The 26,239-nt window shown below is 32.9% G+C and overlaps 1 protein-coding gene across 1 annotated transcript in view; it reads left to right on the forward strand.

Moving 5' to 3' along the window:
* The window catches only part of DYNC2H1 (dynein cytoplasmic 2 heavy chain 1), a 315,287-nt gene that overhangs the window by 56,415 nt on the left and 232,633 nt on the right, over window positions 1-26,239 (forward strand). Inside the window, exons 33-47 of the mRNA XM_054592495.1 lie at window positions 1,307-1,489; window positions 2,498-2,680; window positions 4,274-4,497; window positions 5,042-5,157; window positions 8,290-8,489; window positions 9,218-9,482; window positions 10,749-10,956; window positions 13,559-13,688; window positions 16,599-16,754; window positions 18,903-19,162; window positions 19,975-20,221; window positions 21,085-21,236; window positions 22,439-22,583; window positions 24,204-24,306; window positions 24,837-24,983. Of these exons, the coding sequence (XP_054448470.1) occupies window positions 1,307-1,489; window positions 2,498-2,680; window positions 4,274-4,497; window positions 5,042-5,157; window positions 8,290-8,489; window positions 9,218-9,482; window positions 10,749-10,956; window positions 13,559-13,688; window positions 16,599-16,754; window positions 18,903-19,162; window positions 19,975-20,221; window positions 21,085-21,236; window positions 22,439-22,583; window positions 24,204-24,306; window positions 24,837-24,983 (2,719 nt within the window). The remainder of the gene's footprint in view (window positions 1-1,306; window positions 1,490-2,497; window positions 2,681-4,273; window positions 4,498-5,041; window positions 5,158-8,289; window positions 8,490-9,217; window positions 9,483-10,748; window positions 10,957-13,558; window positions 13,689-16,598; window positions 16,755-18,902; window positions 19,163-19,974; window positions 20,222-21,084; window positions 21,237-22,438; window positions 22,584-24,203; window positions 24,307-24,836; window positions 24,984-26,239) is intronic.

The raw sequence follows: 26,239 nt of genomic DNA on the forward strand, positions 1-26,239 counted from the left end.
ATTTACTTTAAAAGAAATTTGTTATTGGATGAAAGGTTTATTTTAGTTATAACTTTCAAGAATTTTTTTGTTACTGTCTTTCTGTTTCATCATAATTAAAAAAGATGTTTTATCAGAAAGGACAAAAAAATCATTCTATTTACAGAAAATTTAAAATAATGGCAATGTTGTACTGAACTCTCCAAGTGTACCTTTTCTCAGAATAGCATTTATATAGAATTTGAAATATATCTTTAATTCAGATAAAATTGAATATAGGCAACCTCAATAGAAGCAATTTGGTTTGTGCCTCCTTATACAAGGCCAGCATTAGTGCAATTTTAAATATGCCATAGTGTTTGCTGAATGTTTTCATGTTTTTTAAGGTAAAACAGGCTTTGGACAAATAACTTAAAGCATGCAGCCTACTCTCAAAAGAATCAATCTGTATCCTTTCTGCCGTTTTTTAATGAATCAATCAGAAAATTTTGGTAATTATGTTAATAAGCAAAAGTCAGGAGAGTTGCCAGATGGCTCTTTCAAAAAGGAAATGTATTTTGAGACCCAGTCTGTGCACCGAAATTAAGGAAAAACTCTATAAACTGCAGCTGGAATTAGGATCCATTTTCCCTAAAATTTAGTAGAAAATTTGAAAATTATATGATAGTTAAAATGATTGATTTCATGAGAAGCTTTTCAAATTAATTTAACTTTGAGGTCTCCAAAGTAATTCTGATTTGTGACGATCATAAACTTTAAGAAAATAATTTACATGAATTTTAGAATATAAACAAAATGACTTTTTGCATTTGATTATTATATATTTTTGGATTTGTTTGCCTTAGAAGTATATCTTTGTGCCATTGTCAAAATCTCAAGTGATTATTTGGAAAACCTAATAATATATTAATTGGGAAAGAATGAATACATACTTGAAAAATAACTGGGTTTTAAATACCCTGGGTTAAAAATAGCCCCATGTTGTGCCAATATGCCAAAGTTGCAGGTTTGATCCTAGGTCAGGGCACGTACAAGATTCAGCTGGTGAGTACATGAATAAGTGGAACAACAAATTGATGTTTTCCTCTCTTTCTCTTTCGCTCTCCCTTTCTGCCTCCCTCCCCACTTCCTTTCTCTCTCAATCCATATATTAAAAAACAAACAACTAAGTTTAATTTCAGTTTGTGCTTTAGAAAGTTTCTTTCATTAAAAAATATTTTGGATATTTTTTATATTGAAAACCTTAATCTTTTGTTGCCTTTTTATCTTTTTGACTAGAATTTCAAATAAAACATGCATATTCAAACTTTGTATTTCTTTTGTGTAGGGTAATGCTCCCAAGCTGGTTTATACTCCACTGACAGACAAGTGCTATCTAACTCTCACTCAAGCTATGAAGATGGGACTTGGAGGAAATCCTTACGGACCAGCTGGAACTGGAAAAACTGAATCAGTCAAGGCTTTAGGGGGACTTCTTGGAAGACAAGTTTTAGTTTTTAACTGTGATGAGGTAGAACAACTAATTATCCAACTATGTTATAGTGTGCTAGTTATATGTTTCGATTAGTTTTTATGTACTTATATATGAAATATTCTATTTTAAAACCACTGTACTTTTAAATCTCTTGAAAATGAATGTTTTGTTTGAAAAGTCAAATTAAGAAAGTTTGCAGAATAGTCCCGAAACTATTCTAAAGAGAATTATTGCAAAGAAATAATTTTAAATACAGAATGAAGATTTATGTTAGGGTTTAGAAAAATATTTTTAGTAAGGAAAACAGAAAAGAGAAGACGCCACAACGGGTCCATTTGTTTGGAAACAGTTTTTGGCGAGCCAGGCAAGAGTGAGAATTGCCCATGGCAGACCGACCCCCCTCAGGTTCAGGGAAGTGAGATTGCAGGATTTCCCAGTCTCTGAGAATTACTCTGTACCCCGTGTAAGGGCATTGGTTGCCTAATCACGCCCGGAAAGGTGAAAAGGAAGTGGAACGGGGAGGGGATCAGAGAAGTAGAACTGGTGGAAAATTTGTTTCTGAGCACTGTTTCGGACTAATGGAAATGGAGTTGTGGGCAATAGGGTTACACACGGTTTTTACTTGGTCTATATTCTCCTTACGGGTCTTTGCACTTTCTGCTGGTTCAGTAGGAGTAGTTCCAAGCTGGCCCCTGAGGGGAGCCTGCTGGGTACAATTCTAGAGGATTGAGAGACTTACTGGAAAAGTTTTAAATTTAATTTTAAAACATTTTGATAGCATTTGTATTTTGACTTAAATAATAACTATAGCAAAATTGTATTTGTTTAGTTCTATGTGCTTTTCAGAATACTTCAGCATGGATTATTTTATTTTTTGAAACCATCCTGAATTTGAAAAGAGTAGCTATTTAATCTCTGCTTTAAAAAGAGCAAAAGAGGTATAGATGGGTGAAATGATTACCTTATCACTAAGTGACAAAGTATTAAATTATTACAGATTTCAATTTTTGTTTAGTGAATATAATTTTTATTGTTATTTTTAAGGGCATTGATGTGAAGTCAATGGGACGAATATTTGTTGGTTTGGTCAAGTGTGGGGCCTGGGGCTGTTTTGATGAATTCAATAGACTGGAAGAATCTGTGCTGTCAGCAGTTTCTATGCAAATCCAGACAATTCAAGATGCTTTGAAGAACCATAGGACTGTATGTGAACTGCTTGGCAAGGAGGTATAGAAATATGTTTAGAATTAAAAAAAAATTAAAATATTTTATAAGACTTTGCATTGCTCATACTCAGGCAAATTTCTATCTTTATTTCTCCTGGAAGCGCTGTTTCTAACCTGTGACCAGTGTGTTGAATCTTTTTACTTGTGAATTGCCCCTGGGGTTTCTCCCCCTTTTGGTCTCATTCTTGCTCTCATCTTCAAACTATATTGAATGATTCAGTTACAATATGTGCTAACATTTACTGAGGATTATTCTGTGAGGGCACTGTGCTTAGTGCTTTAATGCATTGTCTCAGTACTTCCCACAATTCTTTGAAGTAGGTTCTATTGCAGTAATGTTGAACATGCTGAAAGTTAAAAGAACTGTAAAATTGTCCTCTTATCCATAGTAACATTTTCACATTACAGGTTTTTCTGGGTAGGCTAAAAAAGTAAGACCAGTTGTAAATTATTAATGTTATTTACCTCATGCTTAAACTCTTGAGAAACTATTAAGTTTTTACCTCTCATCAAAATTTATTTTCTTCTACATTCATTTTTTCTTTCCTCTTACAAAAAAGAGTGGTTCTTTCTCCCAGCTATTGCTAACCTTTCCACCTAGGCTTTGGAATCTGCTTCCCGGGTACCTTCTCTTAGATAAACCCATCTGCCATTGTTCAGGTCTTACTTCCTTTACCATTCCTCCTTAACTTTTAAACAAAATCAAATCTTTCTTTCTTAATAATATATTATACATAATACTATTATATAGGGTTTGGCAGAAGTAATGCCTACGTGAGTGTGGTTGGTAGGGAAATAATATGGGTGTAATAGCTTACAGTTTTAATTAGAACATTTCACCTAAAATGTCATATGTTGTGCTTGAGTGTGATATTGTTATGTTACAGAATTACATGCTTATGATTTTGTAATAAAAAAGGGGTATAATTTGTGCTGAACCCTGTGTAATATAATTAAAACATAAGCAAACCTTCCCTTAATTCATCTTTTCTTCCAACAACCACTCTTTTTCTTTCCTTTCTTCCTTTCCTTTCCAGGCAGGTTTTTATACTCTAGATGTTTATTCTGCCTAATTGCCCATTAATAGTTTATGCATTCTAATTTAGCTTATGTTCTTCATGCTTTATTGAAATGCTCCTTGTAGGTACTCTTATGATATTCTATTCTTCCCTGTCATAGTATTTATCACACTAAGATTGCTTCTTTGTCTTACTCAATAGACTATAAGCTTTAAAGGGGCATAGACTATTTCTGACTTTTGTACCAAGTTGTGTTGTCTCTGGGTATTGAGTAAACTGCATAAGACAAGGAAGGATTTCAGTAAATATATGTTGCAAGACTAGCCATTCAAACTAGTTACCATCTCTTAAACTTTCAGCCTCAAAAAACTGATTATAAAGAACCTCTATAAAGCAGTGTGATTCCTAAGAAGTTTATTATATATCGAATAAGGAGATTTAAGCACATTAGTTGTTACTTTTTGGTTAAGGTATGAGATTTATGTATAGGGATATGTCACAATAAAATTTCTATTAGTAAGCTTTATATTTATAGTTTCAAATATTTGATGTCTGTATTTTAATTAAAATTCCAGGTAGAAATAAATTCTAATTCTGGAATTTTTATCACGATGAATCCTGCTGGAAAAGGTTATGGAGGAAGACAAAAACTGCCTGATAACCTTAAACAGCTTTTCAGGCCAGTAGCCATGTCTCGTCCAGACAATGAGCTTATTGCGGAAGTTATTCTCTATTCAGAAGGCTTCAAAGATGCTAAAGTATTGGGCAGAAAATTGGTAGCTATCTTTAATCTATCTCGGTGAGTTCTCTTGTTTTAAATATTTTTATATTTTGTGGTTTCAGTGATTGATTATGGATGTTAGTGACTATTTTTCATGTTTATCCAATTTACCTATTCCGTGATTTTCATATGGTGTTGCCTTTACTTAAGGTGTTTATAATAAAAATTTTAGTTTGAATAATAAAAGAATTGGGGCCAAAACTGCCTGGTTTTCATAAATACTATAAGTCTGAGCTTACTTTTTTGCTGCAAAAAAATTTTTTTATGTGCTCCTGCTAAAAGATACTCACTGATCTAATTTACCAACACTGTTCTTTGGAGACAATCTTTTCCAGTTTTCCTTATGTATTATTTTTGGTAATAGAGATTGACTTCTAGCTTATTTGGGCAATCGAGAATTCTAGTCCATATCATTTAAAAGATAGAACTAGAATTTCAGTACTGGAACATCAATACTCATTTCTAGTTGTCAGTAGTTATATTCTGTATTTCTTTGGATATAATGATAAAGGAATTTCTGATAGCTCTTTGATACTTTATGATTTTCATGTTTTTACTTAAGGGAACTTTTGACACCTCAGCAACATTATGACTGGGGTTTGAGAGCTTTGAAAACAGTTCTGAGAGGAAGTGGAAATCTTCTTAGACAACTGAAGAAAACTGACATTAAACATAAAGGTATGGTTCATTATTCTAAATATCTTACTTGTTAAAGTTTAATTTAGAGTAGTTTTAGATTTATAGAAAAATTGTAAATATAGTATATAGGGTTTTTGAAAATCCTGTTCCTAGTTTTTCCTGTTGTTAACATTTTAAATGAGTGTGGTACATTTATCACAAATAATGAAGCAATATCAATACATAATTTTTTAACGGAAGTTCTTAACTTTATTAGGATCGTCCCTAGTTTTTTGCCTACTGCTTTATCCTAATTTTAAAATGTGGATTAAATGTTACAAAGTTGGGATATGTAGAGGAACAGTCCAGTCCGCTTGTTCTCAGTCTTTAGAGTGCATTAGAATCCCCCGGAGGTGTGCTATATTGTTGGGCTCCACCCTCAAAGTCTCTGATTTTGTAGGTCTGGAGTAGAGCCTAAGAACTTTTTTAGTTTTAAAACAAGAGCAGAAACCTTAGAAACACATGAATGTTTTCATGCAAAGAGATAGTATACCAAACAAAATAACACTTTAAAAAAACTTAAGGATATAAAAAAATACCTTTTTAAAAATCTTTTTTTACTGATTTAGAGACAGAAAGAAAGGGTGGGGAAATGGGGCAAGGAGGGGGGCAGAGAGAGAGAGAGAGAGAGAGAGAGAGAGAGAATTTGTTATTCCACTTATTTTGTGTATTCATTAGTTGATTCTTGTGTATGCCCTTACTGGGTATTGAACTTACAACCTTATCTTATGGAGATGACATTCTAACCAACTGAACTACCCAGCCAGGGAAAAATACTTTTTAACTTATAATCATTTTAGATGTACAGTAAAGTTGCAAAAATAGCATTTCCATTGTTTTATCTTATTTACCAGGGTACATTTGTCAAAATTAAGGAACTGACACTGTTACATTACTATTAACTTAACTCCAGACTTCATTGATGTTTTATTATTATGATCTTTCTGTTCCAGGATTGAATCTCGGGTGCCCCATTATATTTAGTGGTTACATCTTATTCTCCTCTGCTTAGTGACAGTTTCTCAGTCTGTTTTTGTTTTCATGACATGACACTGCCTTAGAGTACTAGTCAGGTATCATGTAGACTCTTCCTCAGTCTCTTTGTTTCTCTCATTATTAGACTGACTTAAGGAATATCTGGAAAGAATACAACAGAGGTGGAATGTCCTTCTCATCAGATCATGTCAGTGGGTACATAATAACCACATGATATCACTGGTGATATTCACCTTCATCACTTGTCTTAGCGCTTGTCAGGGTTTTCCACTATAAAACTGTTATTTCCACCTTTTCTTACTCTATGTGTTGGCAACTAGTTACTAAATCTAGTTTATCTTCAAAGTGGGGTGGCAGGGATTAGCTCCACCTCTTGGTGGGGGGATATTATATGAAACTCTTCTGTAAAGATTTGTCTCTTCTTCCCCATATATGTATTTATTAAATCATTTATTTAGATGAGTATGGGTTCATGTATATTTTATTTTCCTTTACCACTTCTTTTTCCATTTATATAAAATAAATGATTCCCTCCACCCATGAATCTATGCCTTCATGAAAGGCTGAGTGTTCAGGTTTTTCAGGTCACTGTTAAAAACTAAGCTAAAAGACTATGAAAATAGGATAGCATAGAAAAAAGGACTATGTGAAATTACTACAGCATGAGTAGACCTAGAGGGTATAGTGCTGAATTAATGAGCTGGAGAGAGAAAAACAAATACCATTTGATTTCATTTATATGTGGAATCATAAAAACAAAATATAAACAAACAGATTAGAAACAGGCTCGTAGATACAGAGATTTTGATGGTTTCCAGATGGGGGGAGGGTTAAGGAAATGGGTGAAAAAGGTGAAGGGATTAAGAAGTACAAATTAGTAGTTATAGACTAGTCATGGGAATGTAAAATCCAGCATAGAGAATGTAGTCAGTAATACTGTAACAAGTATGTATGGTATCACATGGGTACTAGATTTATCAGTGATCACTTCATCAGTTATATAAATGTCTAATTGCTTGGTTATATACCTGAAACAACTATAATATTTTTATGTCAAATGTAATTGAAAAATAAAAATATTAGAAAATAAAAAAATAAAAAGTAAGTTAAAAACACTGAAAATAAGACAGCATAGAAAAAAGGATTACATGAAATTACTTATTTGGACTAAGTGATCAAAGTATACATCTTTAAAAAGGAAGCTCTGTTAGCACTATTATTAGGTGGGCATATGCCATGAGATATAATTATTTGGTTAGGTAATTAAATTACTGTTTTTCAGTTGTCTACCTCTGATGATTTTTAAGAAATATTGAAAGTATACCCATAGTAAATAAAGATAGCTAATTTGTGAGTTCAGCACTTGAAATAAACTCTAGTGTAGCAAAGTCTTGTCATATATACTTAGACATAGAAATATTAAAACAGAGAAAAATATGCATAAAATAGTTTCTTATATATATCTTATAAATCAGCAGCTAATATCCTTAAAAAATAAAAATATGGCAATCATATGAGTATTTAAATAGGTTTAAAAATAGGTTTATGTGCCTGTTTAAAAATAGGTTTATGAACCCGTTTTGAGCAAGGCTGATACAGGATTTTTGCTCCATTTGTTAGTTCTTTGTCATAGTCTGAAGGGAATACTGGTATATTTTGAGAGATCTTGAATCTGGAATTTGTTTGTTTGGCTTTAAATTCCAGCTATATAAAATAATACTGCTGTGCTCTTTCAGGTAAGTCATTAAAACCCTTAGAGATTTAATGTTCTCATATGTGAGATTAGTCTAATAATAGTAATTCTTTCTTACTTTACACAGTTGTTATAAAGTTCACATGAACATGATAAAGTACTATGCAAATATAAATGACAATTTTTATTATGAATTAAAGCGGAGCATACCTGCATTTCAAATTTTATGAAAAAGAGTTCCTGACTCTACTTCGAGATACTTATTTTTCAGCATTCAAAAGATAATAATGTAAACTTATCAATTCACATGATAGCATATGCCTTTAAATGTTACTAAATTATAATGCCTTATTTAATTACTAACAATGCATATCAAGGCACTTAAACACTATATTATCATTAAATTCATAACTAATAATTTTTAAATGAAACTTTTTCTTTAGTTAATGAAAGTCATATTGTGGTACAAGCATTGAGGCTTAATACAATGTCAAAGTTTACATTTGCTGATTGCACACGGTTTGATGCACTGATCAAAGATGTGTTTCCTGGTATTGACTTTAAAGAAGTAGAATACGATGAACTGAGTGCTGCATTAAAGCAAGTCTTTGAAGAGGCCAATTATGAAATCATACCTACCCAGGTAACTGTTAAGAATATATCTATCCTTCCTCCAAGTAAATTCCTAATTAACTATCTTCTTTATCTTTCAACTTACCTGTCATCTTTCAGCTTAAATTTCACTTGCTCTGGGAATCCTTTCCTGATCTTTAGGTCCAGGTTAGGTCACCTTGTTACATGCTTTCATTACTTTTTTGATATAAATTGGTATTTCTTCATATGTTTGATTAATACTGAGTCTCCCTCACCAGTTAGTATCTACCTTTGCTCACCATTTCATTACTAGAGCCGTTAAAAATGGGCATAGAATAGGCCCATTTTATATAAATTTTATATATAGTTCTTTTTAACAGGTAGGTCTTTTTACGTAGCATAAGTATGTGTTCTAAATGAACACTTTTTTTTTCTTTTTTTGAGGAAGATAATATATAAATTAATGAACTGAATAAAATAATGAATATATTATATTTGATAAATGGGTGAGTGAAGAAAATAATAAATGTTATATTATCAAATAACAAAACATACTGGTTTCTTTTAAGGAAATGTTGTATTTAAAGATCACATCGTAAATATGTTCAGATTCATTTAGCTATATATATATTTTTTAATTTAAGGCTTTATCTTCCACTGAAGAAATCAAAGGGTTCATTTATATGTTTGGAATAGAATAACTGTTTTCAAATGAGAGCACAACTATGAATGATTGTATACTATAAATTGTATGTGAATGTGTTCCTTTTCTACTAGATCAAGAAGGCTTTAGAATTGTATGAACAATTACGCCAGAGGATGGGAGTTGTTATTGTTGGTCCAAGTGGTGCTGGAAAATCAACTCTTTGGAGAATGTTAAGGGCAGCACTTTTTAAAATTGGCAAAGTGGTAAAACAGTATACTATGAATCCCAAAGCTATGCCTAGACATCAATTATTAGGCCATATTGACATGGATACAAGGGAATGGTCTGATGGCGTTTTGACAAACAGTGCTCGCCAAGTAGTTCGAGAACCTCAAGGTTGGTCTTTGTTGTCTGATTCATTGCCTGCCTTAATTTTATAGGATGGTAGATTTTTGTCTATAATGTTATTTTTATCAAATCTTATACATGACCATGAATGAACTGTGCTTTAATGATGTGTGTTGGTATTTTATTTTGGAGGGGCCTGAGGCATGCTATCACTTTGACCTATGCTCTGTAGCAACTTTTATTATAATGGAAACTCAGTAATCTCAGTGAATTGAAATTCACAACTAGATTAATTGAAGAAACACAAAATTTTTGATTGCTGAGGTGATACATAATGCCTCATAAATAAACAAGATGACAAATTTTTATTTAGAGTTAAAATTGGTATCTGTACAAACACTTTTAACTCATCAGTATGAATACAGTGTTCTAAGTAATTTTGAAAATCTAAGTCATAAAACAGTAGGCTTCAAGGTCTAAATTTTTTGGTTTGGTGTTTAAGAGAGTTTTTGGTTGGAATCAGAGAAGACTCCCTACTTTTCGTTGGGTCATAATTTAATTATAGTTGTTTTTCTAAGCCCCCGAGTGAAAGAACTCTTAATACATTGAAAAGGATTTTCAATGTAGTCTTTTCATTTTCAATGTAGTCAATACAGTTACACTAAGTAGAAACCAGATGCTACCTGTACTCATTTCCCCCACTTTTAGTACAACTTGAAAATCCTCTCATTTTAAGAGGGATGGATAAAAATTTGTCTTGTGGAAAGAGTTGTGTATATAACTTGTTCCTCGCTTCTTCCCTTTGAAGTCATCTTTTTATATATCAAAGAAATTAGGCAGTGGTGAATTTTTTAAATTTCCCATGTCAGGCACTAAAGAGTGAATTCTCAATATTTTATAAAGGAGATATTACATACCAAACATTCATACGTTCTTGTGACAAAGTAGAAGACAAAGGTCTGAAGGATACTTCACAAGGTTATGAAAATAAAAATACTTAGGTCTTGCACACTATGTTTTCTTTAGTGAGATTTCAATTCTATATGTTCATAGATAAACAGAGCATTGGTATGTAACTGAATCTTTGGGCAGCTGAGACAGGATAGTCCATGGGTTCTCCAGCCCATTTGTAGTCAATTTACATGAAAAATTTCAACTTGTTAAAATTTTTGTTCTTTATTTACTTTCAGTCATATAAAATAATATTTATGCTAACTACTTCTAAAGAATAAGAGAATTATTTAATTCCTTATATTTAATTATTGTTATTGCTTGTATGTTTATTCTGTCTTTACTTACATGGTTTGAAAATAGATGTCAGCTCATGGATAATCTGTGATGGTGATATTGATCCTGAATGGATAGAATCTCTGAATTCGGTTCTGGATGATAATCGACTACTTACTATGCCCAGTGGAGAAAGGATTCAGTTTGGCCCAAATGTTAACTTTGTATTTGAAACTCATGATTTAAGTTGTGCCTCACCAGCTACAATATCTAGAATGGGAATGATTTTTCTTAGGTAAACCATAAAAGCATTTGCATATATTATGTTATAATATTCTTCAATTATTATTTTGGTTTCATAGCTAAGTGAAATACATGTTGTGTGAGTAGTGTATAATTTGTTTTTCTCATTTTTATTAACTTTATTTTTAGGTTTCAATTCATTCAGGGAGTTCCTGTATTACTGTGACCGAATTATTTCTGCAGTGTAGTCATATCACAACTACTAAATGATTATTTTTGTTTGGTTAAGTGAAACAGCAAGTATTTGTCTTCTTTTTTCTGTTTTATTTAAATACTATGATTGAGTTCAGAATAAACAACATACTCATGAGGAACTAGACGCTAAGTGTTAATATTTTAATAATAAAATCTCAGATTTATAGAATTTGAGGTTTAAATGATCTTAAGGTCCAACCTTTAATTTTACAAATTGGAAGCCTCTGAATGTTTTCTTTCTTCTTTAATGTATCTGGAAGAGCCTTAAAGAGCAAAAATAAATAACTGAACTAATTATAGATATGTACAGTAGTCACATATCAGAACATGGACATTTCAACCAGTTTTATTACCTGAAATGAGTAATTAGAAAATTTTCTTTCACTTTTTGAATTTATGTTTAGAAATTGATATTTATCAGTCTATATAAGTGCCCCCCTCTTTTAGGGCCATTTAAAGGCATGTTAGCTGTATTTTTTCCAAAATTATTTCATTGCTTAATTCTTTGATAATATTGTAGGAAACATTTATATTAAACTTGTCATGAACTGTACTTAGCATATTGAGGTTTTATTAAAAATATAACATTGGATTTTATAGCTTTTGTAGCAGTATCTCACAATTTATCTTATTTATTTCCTGTAGCCTTATTCTTAAAACCTTGTGAGGAAAAGAGAATAAAATGAAAGATAATTAAATTTAAAAATGTTTATGAAATGTTTATTTATGTATGTGACATTAAGTTAGGTGTTTTAGGATCGACAAAATAATAAAGGAGTAAAACTAACACTTCCACAGAGCTTGTTTTTATGGAGCATACCTTCAAGTAGGGGAGATAAAATAAATATAAAAACAATTAAAATACAAGATACAATATAAATAAAATAAATGGTAAAGAGAATGCTATCAATATTTAGCTGGAAAAAATACCACATATTGCTGTAGAGATTTGAAAATTGTTGTGAACCAGTTATTGTTTGTGAGAGACATAATGAATATGTGTGATTTCATATAAAATATCAATACATACTGATATTTTTCATTGCTGTTTAATTAGCTTGTATTTTGCTTGTAGGTTTCATTATTTCTTCAGCAGATATTTATTGAGCACTTGCTATGCTATAGGCTCTATGAGTACCTTTTAATAGTGAAAGAGAATACACCCAAAACTAATACAAAATAATACTGAATGTAAGCTCTAATTGAAAAGTAAAATAAAAAAATAGTGAAAGAGACTGCTATTAATTATTCTGGGGTAATTAGTATAATCCAAGATTGTCTTGGGCAAACCTGGAATGGATAGTTGCCTTAGGCAGTGAGAAGATAAACCATTGATGACAAGGTCTTTATTCTGAAGGATCTTAAGAGTCTTTTGCTTGTCTGTTTTGAGCTGATCTAATGTAATTTAAATACTTACTTTTGATCTTACCATTTTTATTTTCCTTATTACACTGGATAGAAATGCGAGAGGAGAAATTCAAGGACTCAGTATTTAATAGTGTTGCTATGAAACAGTGTTAGAAGACAGGAAAAATGAACTTGTGAGCCTCTGTTAATTCTAAAATTAATTTAGGAATTGTTTTTACTATTATTATTTTGTAATTATGCAAGATATAATTTTGAATAATATGTCAATATTATATTTAGTGCAGTGATTAGATGTTAATCATATGATTAAATGCTTTGGTAAAAGAATTATATTTTACCTCAGATTTTTTAATAATGCTGTGGGAATTAAGTAGTTGGCTTTTTTGGGATAGAGAAAAAGAAAAAAAATTTAAACTTTTTTAATCAACAATGAGTATATGTTTATAATTTTGAGGGAGAGAGAGAGAAACATCATTGATTGGTTGCCTCTTGTATGCACCCTGATTGGCAATAGAACCTGCAGTCTTTTGGTGTATGGCATGACACTCCAAGCAACTGAGCCACTCAGCCAGGGCAAGACAAAATATTTTTGAAGGTCTGTGTTAAGGTGCAGTGCATCTTGAGCTCTTAATGTGCATTTGAATCACCTAGGGATTTTCTTAAAGCAAATTTTTTGCTTCAGTAGGTCTGGGATGGGATTTGGGATTCTGTGTTTCCAACAAGCAGACAATACTTTGAGTAGGAAGGGTTTGTCCATTTTTTTTGGCTAAGCTGAAGATATGCAATTGTTTGTTTAATAACTTAATTTGCTTTATTTTATAGGAAATGATACCTTGTGTGTTGTGTGTGTGTGTGTGTGTAGAAGTAACATATATATGTGTGTATAAGCATATGCATACAGAAGTCATTAAAGTCAACTCTTGTATACTAGCAGATATATTTATAGAATGTTTATTGGACCAGAATTTTTTTTTGAAAATAAGTAGACAGTACCCCCTTGAATAATTTATGTGTTTGTTAATCTGTTCTAGTGATGAAGAGACAGATATCAATTCTCTGATAAAATCTTGGTTGAGGAATCAACCTCCTAAATATAGGAATAACCTTGAAAACTGGATTAGAGATTATTTTGAAAAAGCTTTACAGTGGGTTCTGAAGCAGGTAAATTACCATTATATTTCATAATTCATCACTTAAGTGAGAAGTATAATGTTCAAGAGTGTTGTTTACATATAGTTGCCTTTTAGTAGAGCTGTGCCAGAATATGGGGTGGAGTGGCAGGTAGATATTGCTGTCCTTTGGTATCTCTTGGCATAATGTTTTATTATATTAGTCTTAAAACATTTTAATTCTCCCATCCACAATATTTTGTATTGCCTACCCAAAAATCTTGAATATTGGAATGTCTTTCAAATTTTAATAGCAAAACCATCTTGCCACATTTTACTGTGTCAGTAAATACTCATGTATATGTCACGCTAAAGACTATGTCAGGTGACTACTAAAGTAAAAGAAGGATGGTGAGTTTTTGTTTATTCAACAGAAATTTATTAAATATCTAAAATATGATAAATATACCACTAGACAAGACTTTGAGAGTTGATCATTAATAGGAAAATTCCTTTTCTTAAGAAGGGTTTTTCTAATGGAGGAAAATGAATGTGAAAATGTAATCACAATATAATGGGATGAAGAGAGTATTGCTGTCTTCTAGGAAGGTTATAAAAAGGAATTCACACTTAATTTTGAATTTGAAGTGTGAATAGAAGTTTAGCATGCAAAAAAGACAATTGGAGGGCTTTCAGATATTCCACATGTTTTTTTTTTTTTAACTTTTCTTGGTTTTTCTTTTATGTCATTGCTTTTATGAAAAATGTGAACAAAAAAATAGAGGAAATATGCTGATGGGAATAGACTTGGGGTGGTGAACATGCAATTCAGTGGACAGATGATGTGCTGTGGAATTGTGTGCCTAAAACCTGTATAATTTCGTAAACCAGTATCATCCCAATAAATTCAATAAAAAAAAATAGAAATAGTAGTGAGTTTTTTGAAGATCTCTTTTAATCTGAACTTGATGAAGAGGTCAGTACTTTGGGATTAAATAAGACATACAGAGAAATGGAGAACTTGCTTTAGTTTTCTGAACCTTCTTTTCTGACTTTGTAAGGATAAAAGATGGAAGACTAGGGATTTGTGGGAAGTGATGCAAATGAGATAGGTTTCCTTGAATGCCTCAGGGAAAGAACCACTCCCACCAGCCCTCAGTCTGACTGAGCTATCTGCTCTGTTCTGCATCACCTTAGTGTCTTCCAACTATAATTGCTTACATTGAACCGTAAGCACCTTGAGGGCAAGCACCAAGTGTGTCATACTTCTTACTGTATCCCCAGAGCCAATTATGCTAATGACAGAGTAGTTAATGAATGAGCCTGTATGTGCTCAATTAAATACCTGATACCTATGTTATAGTGCCTTTTCAGTAGATATGTTGCTTTCATTAATATGAAACATACAAGGCTTTCCAGTGCAAATACCTTGAGATCACCTACTTGCATGCTGTTAATGTAAGAATTAGAATATGAATGATACTGAATGGAATGTGTAGATATATAGGGGTTTTTGACTGTAGGAATGATGACAGGATAAGATTATTAAGCCATAGAGTTGATATCAAAAATGCAATTAGAAAATAAACTGATTTGATGTCAGGTCTCTGTTGTTATTTATAAAAATTTTTTTTGTGTGTTGAGGGTTCCTTCTTTCTTATTCTGTACTTTGTTAACCATGTTCAGATCCTGAGAGATATACCATAGTAGATATTCTAGTCAAATACTGATTTTATTTATAACTAGAGTTTGCTTTCTTGTATTAATTTAGAAAATTAGGCAATCTGGAGGAAAATAGGTGGGTTTCCTCCATCTTCCCTGTAAAGCCTGGAACTCTTGGCATGGCCTAAGCAGTTGGATTCCTACCTATCGCCTTTTTCCTGCTCTTCCTCCTCTTTCTCCATTCTTACAAAAATATTTATTTTGCAGGAAGAGTGGTTTTCTAAAAAATGCAAATTGGATCATTTTACACTCTTACTTAAAAACACCTTAAAGGTAGTGAAAATAAAATTTGCACTCCTTACCCTAGCCTGTATAATTCTGCACACTCTGACCCTTGCCTACCAGCTCTGACTAAACCAACTCTTTCTTTGCTTACTCAGGCATTCACTTCTTTTAATTACTGAATTGTACCAATGGCTACCCTTTGCATATGTTGCATGGCCAGATCTCACTTTTCAGATATTAGTATCAATGTCACCTTTTTCAAAGAGGCCTTGAGTCTGCAGCCTGACTTACTCTTCTTCAAAACGCTGCTCTGCAGCTCTTACCACAGCTTGTTAACCATCTCCTCTACTAGATTTGAGTTCTATGATAAACGTACTCTGTTTAGATCACTTTTTAAAAAACACCTGTCACTACATGCAGATGCAGTGTGCAATTGGTTCTCAGTAAATGCTTACAGATTAATGAGAACCTTTTCCTCTCCTGACTCCCTGGCAGTTACACAGTGGCCCCAGAGAACCACAGATCAAAATCATCTATACAACCTCAATCCTTCATTTTGAAATTCTGCATAGAGACAGAGTTCCATATGGTTTCTCATTTAAGCCTGCTTTTACTAGACTTTTTTGTTCAGTGCCATTAATCTAGTCCTTGCCTCTAGCTTCTTTTTCTCTAGCTTCTTTTTTGAAGAGTAAGAGGAAATGAGGAACCATTCTTTTTAGATCAATGCTCATTGATTTACCTTTTCTTTTTATATTGTTTAGGAAGTAAACAACGCATGCATCTATTTTAGGACTCTAGTACTTATAGCTAGAAATATACAGCTATTTTTATGACTTTTTTATTTTCAAAGTTTGTATTGTATATATAAATTGAATGAAATCTAAACTTCCTACAAGTTGAAAAGAGGGATAAATTTAAAAATGATCCTTAGAAGAGGTATGAGATTGTCAATCTGTATGGTTCTGAGTTAACTAATTAATTGCTTTTTGTCTGTATCATGGATTTTAATTAACAGAATGACTATGTGGTAGAAACAAGTTTAGTTGGGACGGTGATGAATGGTTTGTCACATCTACGTGGATGCAGAAATCATGACCAATTTATTATTAATCTCATAAGGGGGCTTGGTGGAAATCTGAATATGAAATCACGTCTGGAATTTACCAAAGAGGTAACATGTTTTAAAGTCTATATTCAGTCTACACTAAAAAAAAAAAAAAAAAAAAAATTAATTATTTTTTTTTTTTAAGATCTTATTTATTTGTTTTTAGAGAAGGGGGAACAGAGGGAGAAAAAGAGGGAGAGAAGCATCAGTGTGTGAGAGAGATATTGATTGGCTGCCTCTTGCATGCCTCCAATTGGGGACCTGGTCCACAACCCAGGCATGTGTTCTGACAGGGAATCAAACTGGCGACCTTTCGGTTTGCAGGCTGGCACTCATCCACTGAGCCACCCCAGCCCAGGGCTTTTTGACTATTAATTGCCAAAATACAATTACCTGTAATGTAACTGTAGGGTACAGAACTTTTTAGTTTTGAACTTGTGCATTCATTAGAATAATAATACATATAAATGTATGTACATACATAAGCATGTATACTTATTTTTGTCTTTTGAACTAGTTTGTATTTTATGATACTAAAATTTTATAATTATATTTTAATGGGCTAAAATTGGGAACAGTTCTGTTTTGTTAAACATTTTGAACCTGTTTAGCTATATGAATATAAGTAATTATTTATTTTTAATCTTAGAATAATATATTTTTTAAATTATTTGTTTAACCGGAGTAGTTTTAGCAGTTAAGATTGTTAGGATGAATTAGGCTTTATAAATATTTGCTTAAATAAATGTAAAGGTGTTATACAGAACTCCAAGCCTATGCAGTTCTGAAACAGTTTTGAGGAGTCTGATTACCTGTTGCCACGACGCGTGGCTCCCAATGCCAGAGTTTGGTGGAAAGGAAAGGAATTGTTTATTTAAAAGTTATACAGATTTAGAATGATGGCAGAATTTTGCCATTAAATCCCACTCCCTTTAAAATATCCACACACAAAGTCCTGCCTGCTTTTGACAAATCAGGCCAGCTTTAGTCAGTCAGTCAGTCAGTCAGAGGTACCGTCTCATAGAAACACTGAAGTCCTTGGCTCAGCACCGCTGGTCACAGTCCAGCATCTCTGGCTTCTCCCAGTAATCCCTGCTTGGCTGCACAGGCTCTGCAGTTCTCAGCACCGTGAGTCATGCCTTCATGTTCTGCAGCCCTTAATCCAAAACCTCGTGGTGACTCCTTACACACCAGACATCATGGTGGGTCGCTGAGGCCCTTCTACACCCTTTCAAACATCATGGCAGAGAGAGAGTGTGAGAGAGCGTGTGTCATGGCTGCCATGCCTAGTTTAAATCCTGGCCAGGCGCTTCCTGTGTGTTCCCATTTCCGCAATTCCCACAATGGGTTACATCTGCCTGTTTTTTTTGTACAGTTCACATACTTTCAACTGTCATCAGTCTGGGCAGCCGTGGCCTGTTGGCTCAGGGGCCCTGTAACTGGGGAACCACCTCACGAATGAAAGTCACACCCATCTTCCTGGGCCCAGTGGCAGAACAGCTTTTTAGCAGAAGGATTAAGCTAGACAAGTTGCCATAGATATGGAAAGTCCCTCACAATTGTTGTCCTCCACTCCCCACCATCTCCCAAGCCAGGTTTGAGACTAGTTACACAGGTATAGTTTACCTAAGTTGTTTATAAAACTGAATTCTACATACTAAGGGATTTTTGAGGGTTGACCTTTGTTGAAATAATTGAACATAGGATCCTTTGAGTTGAATCCAATATTATGCTTCTTCATTTTTATTACTCTGTTTCTTCTTTGGTTTCTCTATCATTTCCCTTTCTAGGGTCATTCTGTTGCCAGATATTAAATACTTCTCATTGTTACCCCTCAATGCCATATTATGTATTGCATTTAAGAAGTTACTCCCTTGCTAAGGTTCAGAATAAAGGTGTCAAAAAGTAGCATTAAGGGCTAACTCTCTGCCTTATATTTAGGAAAATAACAGTTTCCACAGGTGGAGAGCAGTCAATTGGCAATACCAGAATATGCTGGAAATGAAAGGCCTAGGATTCCTGCACTGTGTAATTTATAATTTAGAGTTCACAAGAACTTTAATTTTTACTTTAATTATAAGGGATATTTAATATGCTTATAGTATGTGAACTTTTCTGACTAAGATGTTTCACGTGGGGACATTTACTTTAAAGAATTAACATTTCACATACTCTGAAGTATATGAAAACTTGTCCAATTTTTTTCCTCTTAAGGTTTTCAGTTGGGCACGAGAATCTCCTCCAGACTCTCACAAACCAATGGACACTTACTATGACTCAAGTACAGGACGATTAGCATCTTATGTGCTGAAGAAGCCAGAAAACTTAACTGCTGATGATTTCAGTAATGGCCAAACACTTCCAGTCATTCAGACTCCTGACATGCAACGAGGTCTAGATTATTTCAGACCTTGGTTAAGTTCTGACACTAAACAGCCATTTATTCTTGTAGGACCAGAAGGCTGTGGCAAAGGGTAAGAGCATAAAAATATTGATGGAGGTACATATTGTGAATTTATGTTTCTCTCCTCTTTTAGAATGATTTAACAGCTCTTGTTACTTTCTTTTGGTTAAACTGGCACTGAAATTTTCATGAAGGATTCTTTCATTATCATACTTGTAACAATAATAAAACTGTAGAGGAGGATTTTTTCCCCCCCTGCCAGGTTATATATTTTCTAATGGAAAGAGAACAATCTGAAAGATACTTATAAAATAATCTGTTCATAAAATCAAAACAAAAAATGAATACCTTAGATATTCTCAAATTAGCATTTACTTTATTTATAAAAAAGTGAATCTTGACGTTAGCTCTCTATTTGAGAATAGCTTTTAATTAAGTGGAATTCAGCCTATTTTTTAGTGCCTACTGAGTATAGTTTCTAGAAATAAAGAAGACATGGGTAATTAGTTTCACATGTCAAGCAATAATTTAACAATTCTATAAAGTCATAGTACTTTAACTTGGGGAACTTAATATTTTAAAATCTTTTTTTTCAACTGTGGGGACACCGTTGGTATCTTTAATATATACTTGATCAAACTAAATTATTTCTGTAAACTTTGTTTTTTTCCTTTCTGCTAAAATAGTCCCAAAATTGCCTTAAAATACAAATATATTTTTCCAGTCTAAAAAAAAGTTACCATATCTATGTTTGCCATTTTCCCCTTAAATGTCATACATAATTTAGAAAATGAAATATTTATGAAATAGAAATTTTATATTGAGTATGAATGGTATTTTACTGGTTACATGTTCAAAGTCATTGTTATACATCTTTCATAGGATGCTGCTCAGGTATGCCTTTTCTCAACTGCGGTCCACTCAGATTGCTACAGTTCACTGTAGTGCACAAACTACATCTCGACATCTCCTGCAGAAGTTGAGCCAGACTTGCATGGTAATCAGTACTAATACTGGCCGAGTATACAGACCAAAAGACTGTGAAAGACTTGTTTTGTACTTAAAAGATATCAATCTACCCAAACTTGATAAATGGGGAACCAGTACTTTGGTAGCTTTCCTACAACAGGTGAGCTTTATCGTTTGAAGTGTTTTGATATAATTGTGAACCAACTTAGTTTCATTAACTTTTCTTATAGATAGGAAAAATCTTAAACTTTCCTCCTTAGAGCCAGTTTTATCTAGCATGTGTCACAGAAATTAAACTCTTGAAGCGTCTTAGTCTTGCTCCAGGTCTGCTTTCTCGGATCTTCCCCCCTTTAGAAGTTAGTATTACATCGAATTGATACATGAAAGGAAGAGTAAAAACAGCCTTTATCTATACCTATTACATATCCTTCGTTCCTAAAAGGAGGAAACAGGAGCTTAGGATGGTGCTGGGGTTAGGCTTCCTCAGTCATACCCCATTCTGGCTGCTTTAGTTCATTAGTCTCCATTTTTGCTTGTGTAGGTATTTGGAGACCATACATTCTCAGTCAGTGTGGAAGATTTTATTTATCTGTCTCATATCACATTAGAAACCCTAAATTCTAAATTAGAACTTATTATGCTTATGTGTATTCAAGTTTACCTACTACCACATTAACTGTAAAATATAATAAAATATTTATAGAGAAAAACTTTTTATATTCTTATTTCTTTCATTTTTTTGATAATGGCTTGGAATTTATACTGTCACCCGAACTTTAATGTTTTATTAGAAAGCATTGTACAAATGATAATAATTCAGCTAACATTGATTGAACACAGTCTTGAACAGTATTATTTTCAATGATGTAATAATTTACAGCATTTTTCAATTTTAAATCTTGAGATAGGTAGAAGATGATGATTGCATTCATTTGGAAACAATTGAGTTTTGTGCAAAAATATATCATGATTAGAAAATATCAAGCATTAACCTTTTATTTTTTAAAATTTATTTTCAAATAGGTATTGACATATCAAGGGTTTTATGATGAAAATTTGGAATGGGTTGGTTTAGAAAATATTCATATTGTGGCTTCTATGTCAGCTGGAGGAAGACTGGGAAGACATAAGCTTACTACCAGATTTACCTCTATTGTTCGTCTTTGTGCTGTAGAGTATGTATCTTAGTGTTTTAACTTGGAGGGAGGAGGGAGGCATATTTGCATTTTATTAAAGGTATCCGTAAATGACATTTATTCTAAATGTAGAACATACAAATAGTCAAACTTAAACTCGATTCTCTTTTTTTCCTGTCCTTCTCAAACTATAGGCAATAATTTAGGATAATAAAGGCTTTAATCAATACTTTCTTTTTTAAATGCAGGTTTTATTTATTTTTTTAAAGATTTTATTTATTTATTTTTAGAGGTGAAGGGAGGGAGAAAGAGAGGGAGAAAAACACCAGTGTGTGGTTGCCCTCTACTGGGGGCGCAACCCACAACCCAGGCATGTGCCCTGACTGGGAATCGAACTGGTGACTCTTTGGTTTGCAGGCTGGTGCTCAATCCACTGAGCCACTCCAACCAGGGCTCAATACTTCTTATATATTAGAAATAAAATAGAACTGCTTTGTCTTACTTATGATCTAAAATATCAGTATGACATATCAGAATGGTAGCTTTTAGATTTCAATGGTTTATGATTTCATAAAACAAACACTATCAAATTTTATGAAGATAACTAAACATAGAATTTAAATCTGAAGAAAGTAGAGTTAGGTTATTTAACAGCTGATAGCATTCCTGATACATCCACCCACCTCAATTGTCCATAATTGTTGCAGGACTTTTGAATTTTATGGTTATGTCACTGTCTCCTCTGTTATATTATGCCTTATAAAATCTCATTTTCATGTTTTCATGCTAATTGTAACCATTTATTAACATTCTTCTCAGAAATACTACAGTCACCACTTAAGCTGTATTGAAATAGACTAGTTGTAGAGGGTTTGATTTTATTCATTGTATTCTACTGTTATAGTTCTGAGATATATTACTGCTGTATGTACAGGCTCTACATAATTCAAAATGCTTTTTCTTAAGCAAAACGTTCCTTTTATCCCTTTCTAAAGTTCGGTGGTTTTTTAAACAATTATGTTTTTAAGTGATTTCTCTGGAATCCTCTGTTAGGACCATCAGTATTTGAAACAGATAATTTGGGATTTAATTTGGTTGAAGTGAAAATAGGGACATTGAGTTTGGCCTTAGCCCCTGAGTAAATCTTGGTGGTCTCAGAGCAACACAGTTTGAAAACCAGTGCTAAAACAACATTAAAATAATAATTTAGAATAATGATTTATTTCAACTTTCTTTTTTAGTTACCCAGAAAGAGAGCAATTACAGACGATTTATGGAGCATTTTTGGAACCAGTTTTACATAAAAATTTGAAGAATCATCCTATTTGGGGTTCTTCATCAAAAATTTATCTCTTAGCAGGATCTATGGTACAAGTGTATGAACAGGTATATATTTATTTAGAGTATACTGTTGTTTTAATGTCTGTTTATATCACTTCCAAAGGACTGTCTTTAATCCTGACCTGTGTTGATGTTCAGACTTTCTTTCCCTATTGTTTATTAGTCCTTTTAATAGAGTGTAAGCTCTGTGAGGGCAGATGCTCTTTGTTCTTTATTCATTATTCTATCCCCTGGCACAGTTTCAAGCAGAGACTCAATAAATATTGACTGAATGAATCAGTGGGCAGATGGTTATTCTACTATTAGCTTAATTTTAGAATATTTAAGATGGAGTTCATCTTTTTTCCAAAACTAGATCTTTTCCTGACTTCTGTTAGTTTCTGTCTTCCAGGATTCAAACCTGAGAGTAGTTTTTGATGTTTGTTTCTTTCCCCTTACCTGTGAGGAAATGTCTAAATTATCCGCCCTTGGTAAAGTGGGATAACACTTGAAAATAGCCATTAAGGATGGAAGAAGACATCTTTCTAGTGCTAGTCCTAGGGATGCAAAGCTGGCTGAGTCTCTATTCTTTTGAAGTTCACAGTTGAATGAGGGATCTAGTCACATATTTAAGCTATTAATACACTGTTACAAGTATAACAACAGTGGCACAAGTTACAAAGAAAGCATAGAAGATGGACTAAATAACTTTGTTGTATGTGGTAGTTGATAAGGAGAGGTGAAATGTGATCTTACTGTTAAAAAATGAATAGAAATTTACGAAGTGATTGGAGATGAAAGGTCTTCCTAGGTAAAGTAAATAGTATGTAAAAGTTAGAAAGTGTTTGTGGTAGATGCTTTTTATAATATTGTAGTTAAAATAGGGAAAGATAAGTTAGAAAGCAAGAAACTCCCTATTTTTTAGCCCTCACTGGTATAGCTCAGTTGATTGGGCATCGACTTGCAAAGTGAAAGGTCACTGGTTCAATTCCTAGTCAGGGCACATGCCTAGGTTGCAGGTTTGGTCTTTAGTGGGGACATGTATGAGAGGTGACCAGACCATCGTATCAATGTTTCTCTCCCTCTGTCTCTCCTTCCCTTCCTCTTTATAAAAAAATAAATAAAATCTTAAAAAAAGAAAGTCATTTTTTAAAAAATAATTTAAATATTCAGTAATCAAGGCCAGAATAAGAATGATATCTCTGTCCATAGAGAGGAAGGGATAGGCTCTTTACTGGCTATGTATTGGAAAGTGACACTTTGATATGTTAAAAGTTCAGTGGCTTCTTGAACATAAGTTAGCTCTCTGGTTCTCATTATTAGAAAATGGGTCTTACCTATATCTGTGAGTGTCTTGGAATCACAACTACCATTTCATAAAGCTTAGGTTTGAATTTCTTTCTTTAGCAGCACTTTTTAACCTTTTTTTAAAGTAAATTTTTTTTTTTTTGCCATGGACAACATATGGCAATTTGTTGAAGCGGATGAACAACCCTTCTTAGAAAATGTTTTTAACTGCATAAAATATAATGTACAATATAATCAAGAAAATCTATTAAATTGAAATACAGTTCCATCCACTGGTAGAAATTGACATTTATGTGAATCTTAGGTGACTGAAAAATTTATAGCATGATTATATCATTAAGAAAGCTGACATATGATTTACTATATTTGCTTTTTCAGGTGCGGGCCAAATTTACAGTTGATGATCATAGTCACTATGTTTTTACTCCTTGCATCCTTACCCAGTGGGTTCTTGGCTTATTCAGATATGATTTAGAAGGAGGTAAGTTTTGCTTTCATGATTTTAAATTACTTTTTTTCCTTAGAATGTGACAGAGTATGTGTTTGTGCACATGTGTATGTTTGTTTGCTTTTCTGCTATATGTTGTTCGTGATAGATACATTAAATGAGTATTATAACTATTTATGGTATTTTAAAAATTATAAGTAAAATAACATGAAATTTAAATAAACATTCAATTTACAAACTAATATTAAAATTATAATAATTATATTATCTCATTTAAAGTATTTATGATTTTGGTATTGATATTTTTTATTGAACAACTAGAGATAATAGTGCTTAATGTATACTTTAAATAATCAAAAAAATTTACCAACTTGTTAGCCCAAAGAATCTAAACTTTTTTCTTTTTTTTCTCTGTTTATCTGATGCCAAAATTATGGTATGTAGATTCTTATTCTCTATTTCATTCTAATAATATGTTGATACTGGCCATTTTAAAATCATTCAAATTTTATTACAATTAAAGAAAATTTTGCCTCTTTTAGGATCTTCAAACCATCCACTAGATTATGTATTAGAAATTGTAGCATATGAAGCACGGCGCTTATTTCGTGACAGAATCGTTGGTGCAAAGGAACTTCATTTATTTGACAGCATTTTAACATCGGTGTTTCAAGGAGATTGGGGGTCAGAGATATTAGACAATATGGCAGGTAATATAGTTACTGAGTTTATGTAAATATATAAATGTTCTGGGAACTTTAACTTATTAGTAGCATGATTTAATATTTCTAAACAAAAAATTTGTATAATTTTAATATATTTTTATCATAAGGGGTTGCTCTGTCATTTTTGCTAGATTTCAATAATTATACTCCAAACAAACTATAAGGATGATTATAGCTTTTGGGGGGACAAAAAAGAGTTCAGGCCATAACATTTTACATTTGCAATTCAAGGTTGTATTTCCTGAAGGATTTTTACTAATAAAGTTTTTAAATACATATATTATATATGTATGAATATTAAAGAGAATTGTGAAAACTCATATTTGTTTATAATGAACTTTTGCTTGAAAGTAATGCCCATTTTCATTCCTGTCACTGTTCATAATGTCAGCAGGGAACTTCTTATGTAATTCTTGTTACTAGCTTTATCCATTGTTATGATAAACAAAGCATAACATCATTTAATCAAAGCAGCTATGCTTTGAAATGATGACTGATTAATAACAAATTTTCATTTTGAAATCTGCTGTGGGAGTAATGCATGGAATGAAAATCATCATGGTGAAAGGACCTTTGATAACAAAGGACCGTATTACACAAATATTTCCTAGTAAAATAGCTTTCAAGCTGCAAAATGAGTTACTATTCTATCAGACTGTAAAGCGAGGCTTCAAAAATATTTCATATAGTACCTTTGATACAGGGTGGGTGTCACACTGTGCAGCAGCTATAGGAGGGCGTTGCTGTGGGGGAGCACCGCAGAGAGCGCAGCGCTCTCTGAAACCTGAGGGAAACCGACTGGGGCCAGATGTGGTGGGAGCAGGGCTCTGAAACCCGCAGAGCCTGTCCGAGGGTTGTCATGGATGAGAAGGAAAGAACACAAAATGTCACAAACACTTCTCTGTTTGCTGGGAGAGCCAATGGGGGCACTTCCCTCTCACTGGATAAGGCCGTAGTACATCCTTCCAGTGCGGGAGGTCCTGCCTGGCACATCCCTCTAACAGGGAAGGCCCCGTTGCCCTTTGTTCCAAGGCTTTTATTGAAAGTCTTATCAGTTGGGTATGTAACAGGAATGTGTACGTTATCTCATTACATTAGCATATGAAGGTTCACAAAGAACAGATACCTTTAAAAAAACAAGTGACAGGAATTCACCGATATACATGGGTCCCAGAGGAGATTAGAATCAACAATAGAGACTATAGATAGGGGGGAAGTTGACTTAAAGGTGCTTAAAGATA

This window comes from Pteronotus mesoamericanus, unplaced genomic scaffold (genome assembly GCF_021234165.1).
Source record: "Pteronotus mesoamericanus isolate MK-2021 breed Mesoamerican mustached bat unplaced genomic scaffold, CSHL_Meso_final scaffold_36, whole genome shotgun sequence".
Lineage (NCBI taxonomy): Eukaryota > Metazoa > Chordata > Mammalia > Chiroptera > Mormoopidae > Pteronotus > Pteronotus mesoamericanus.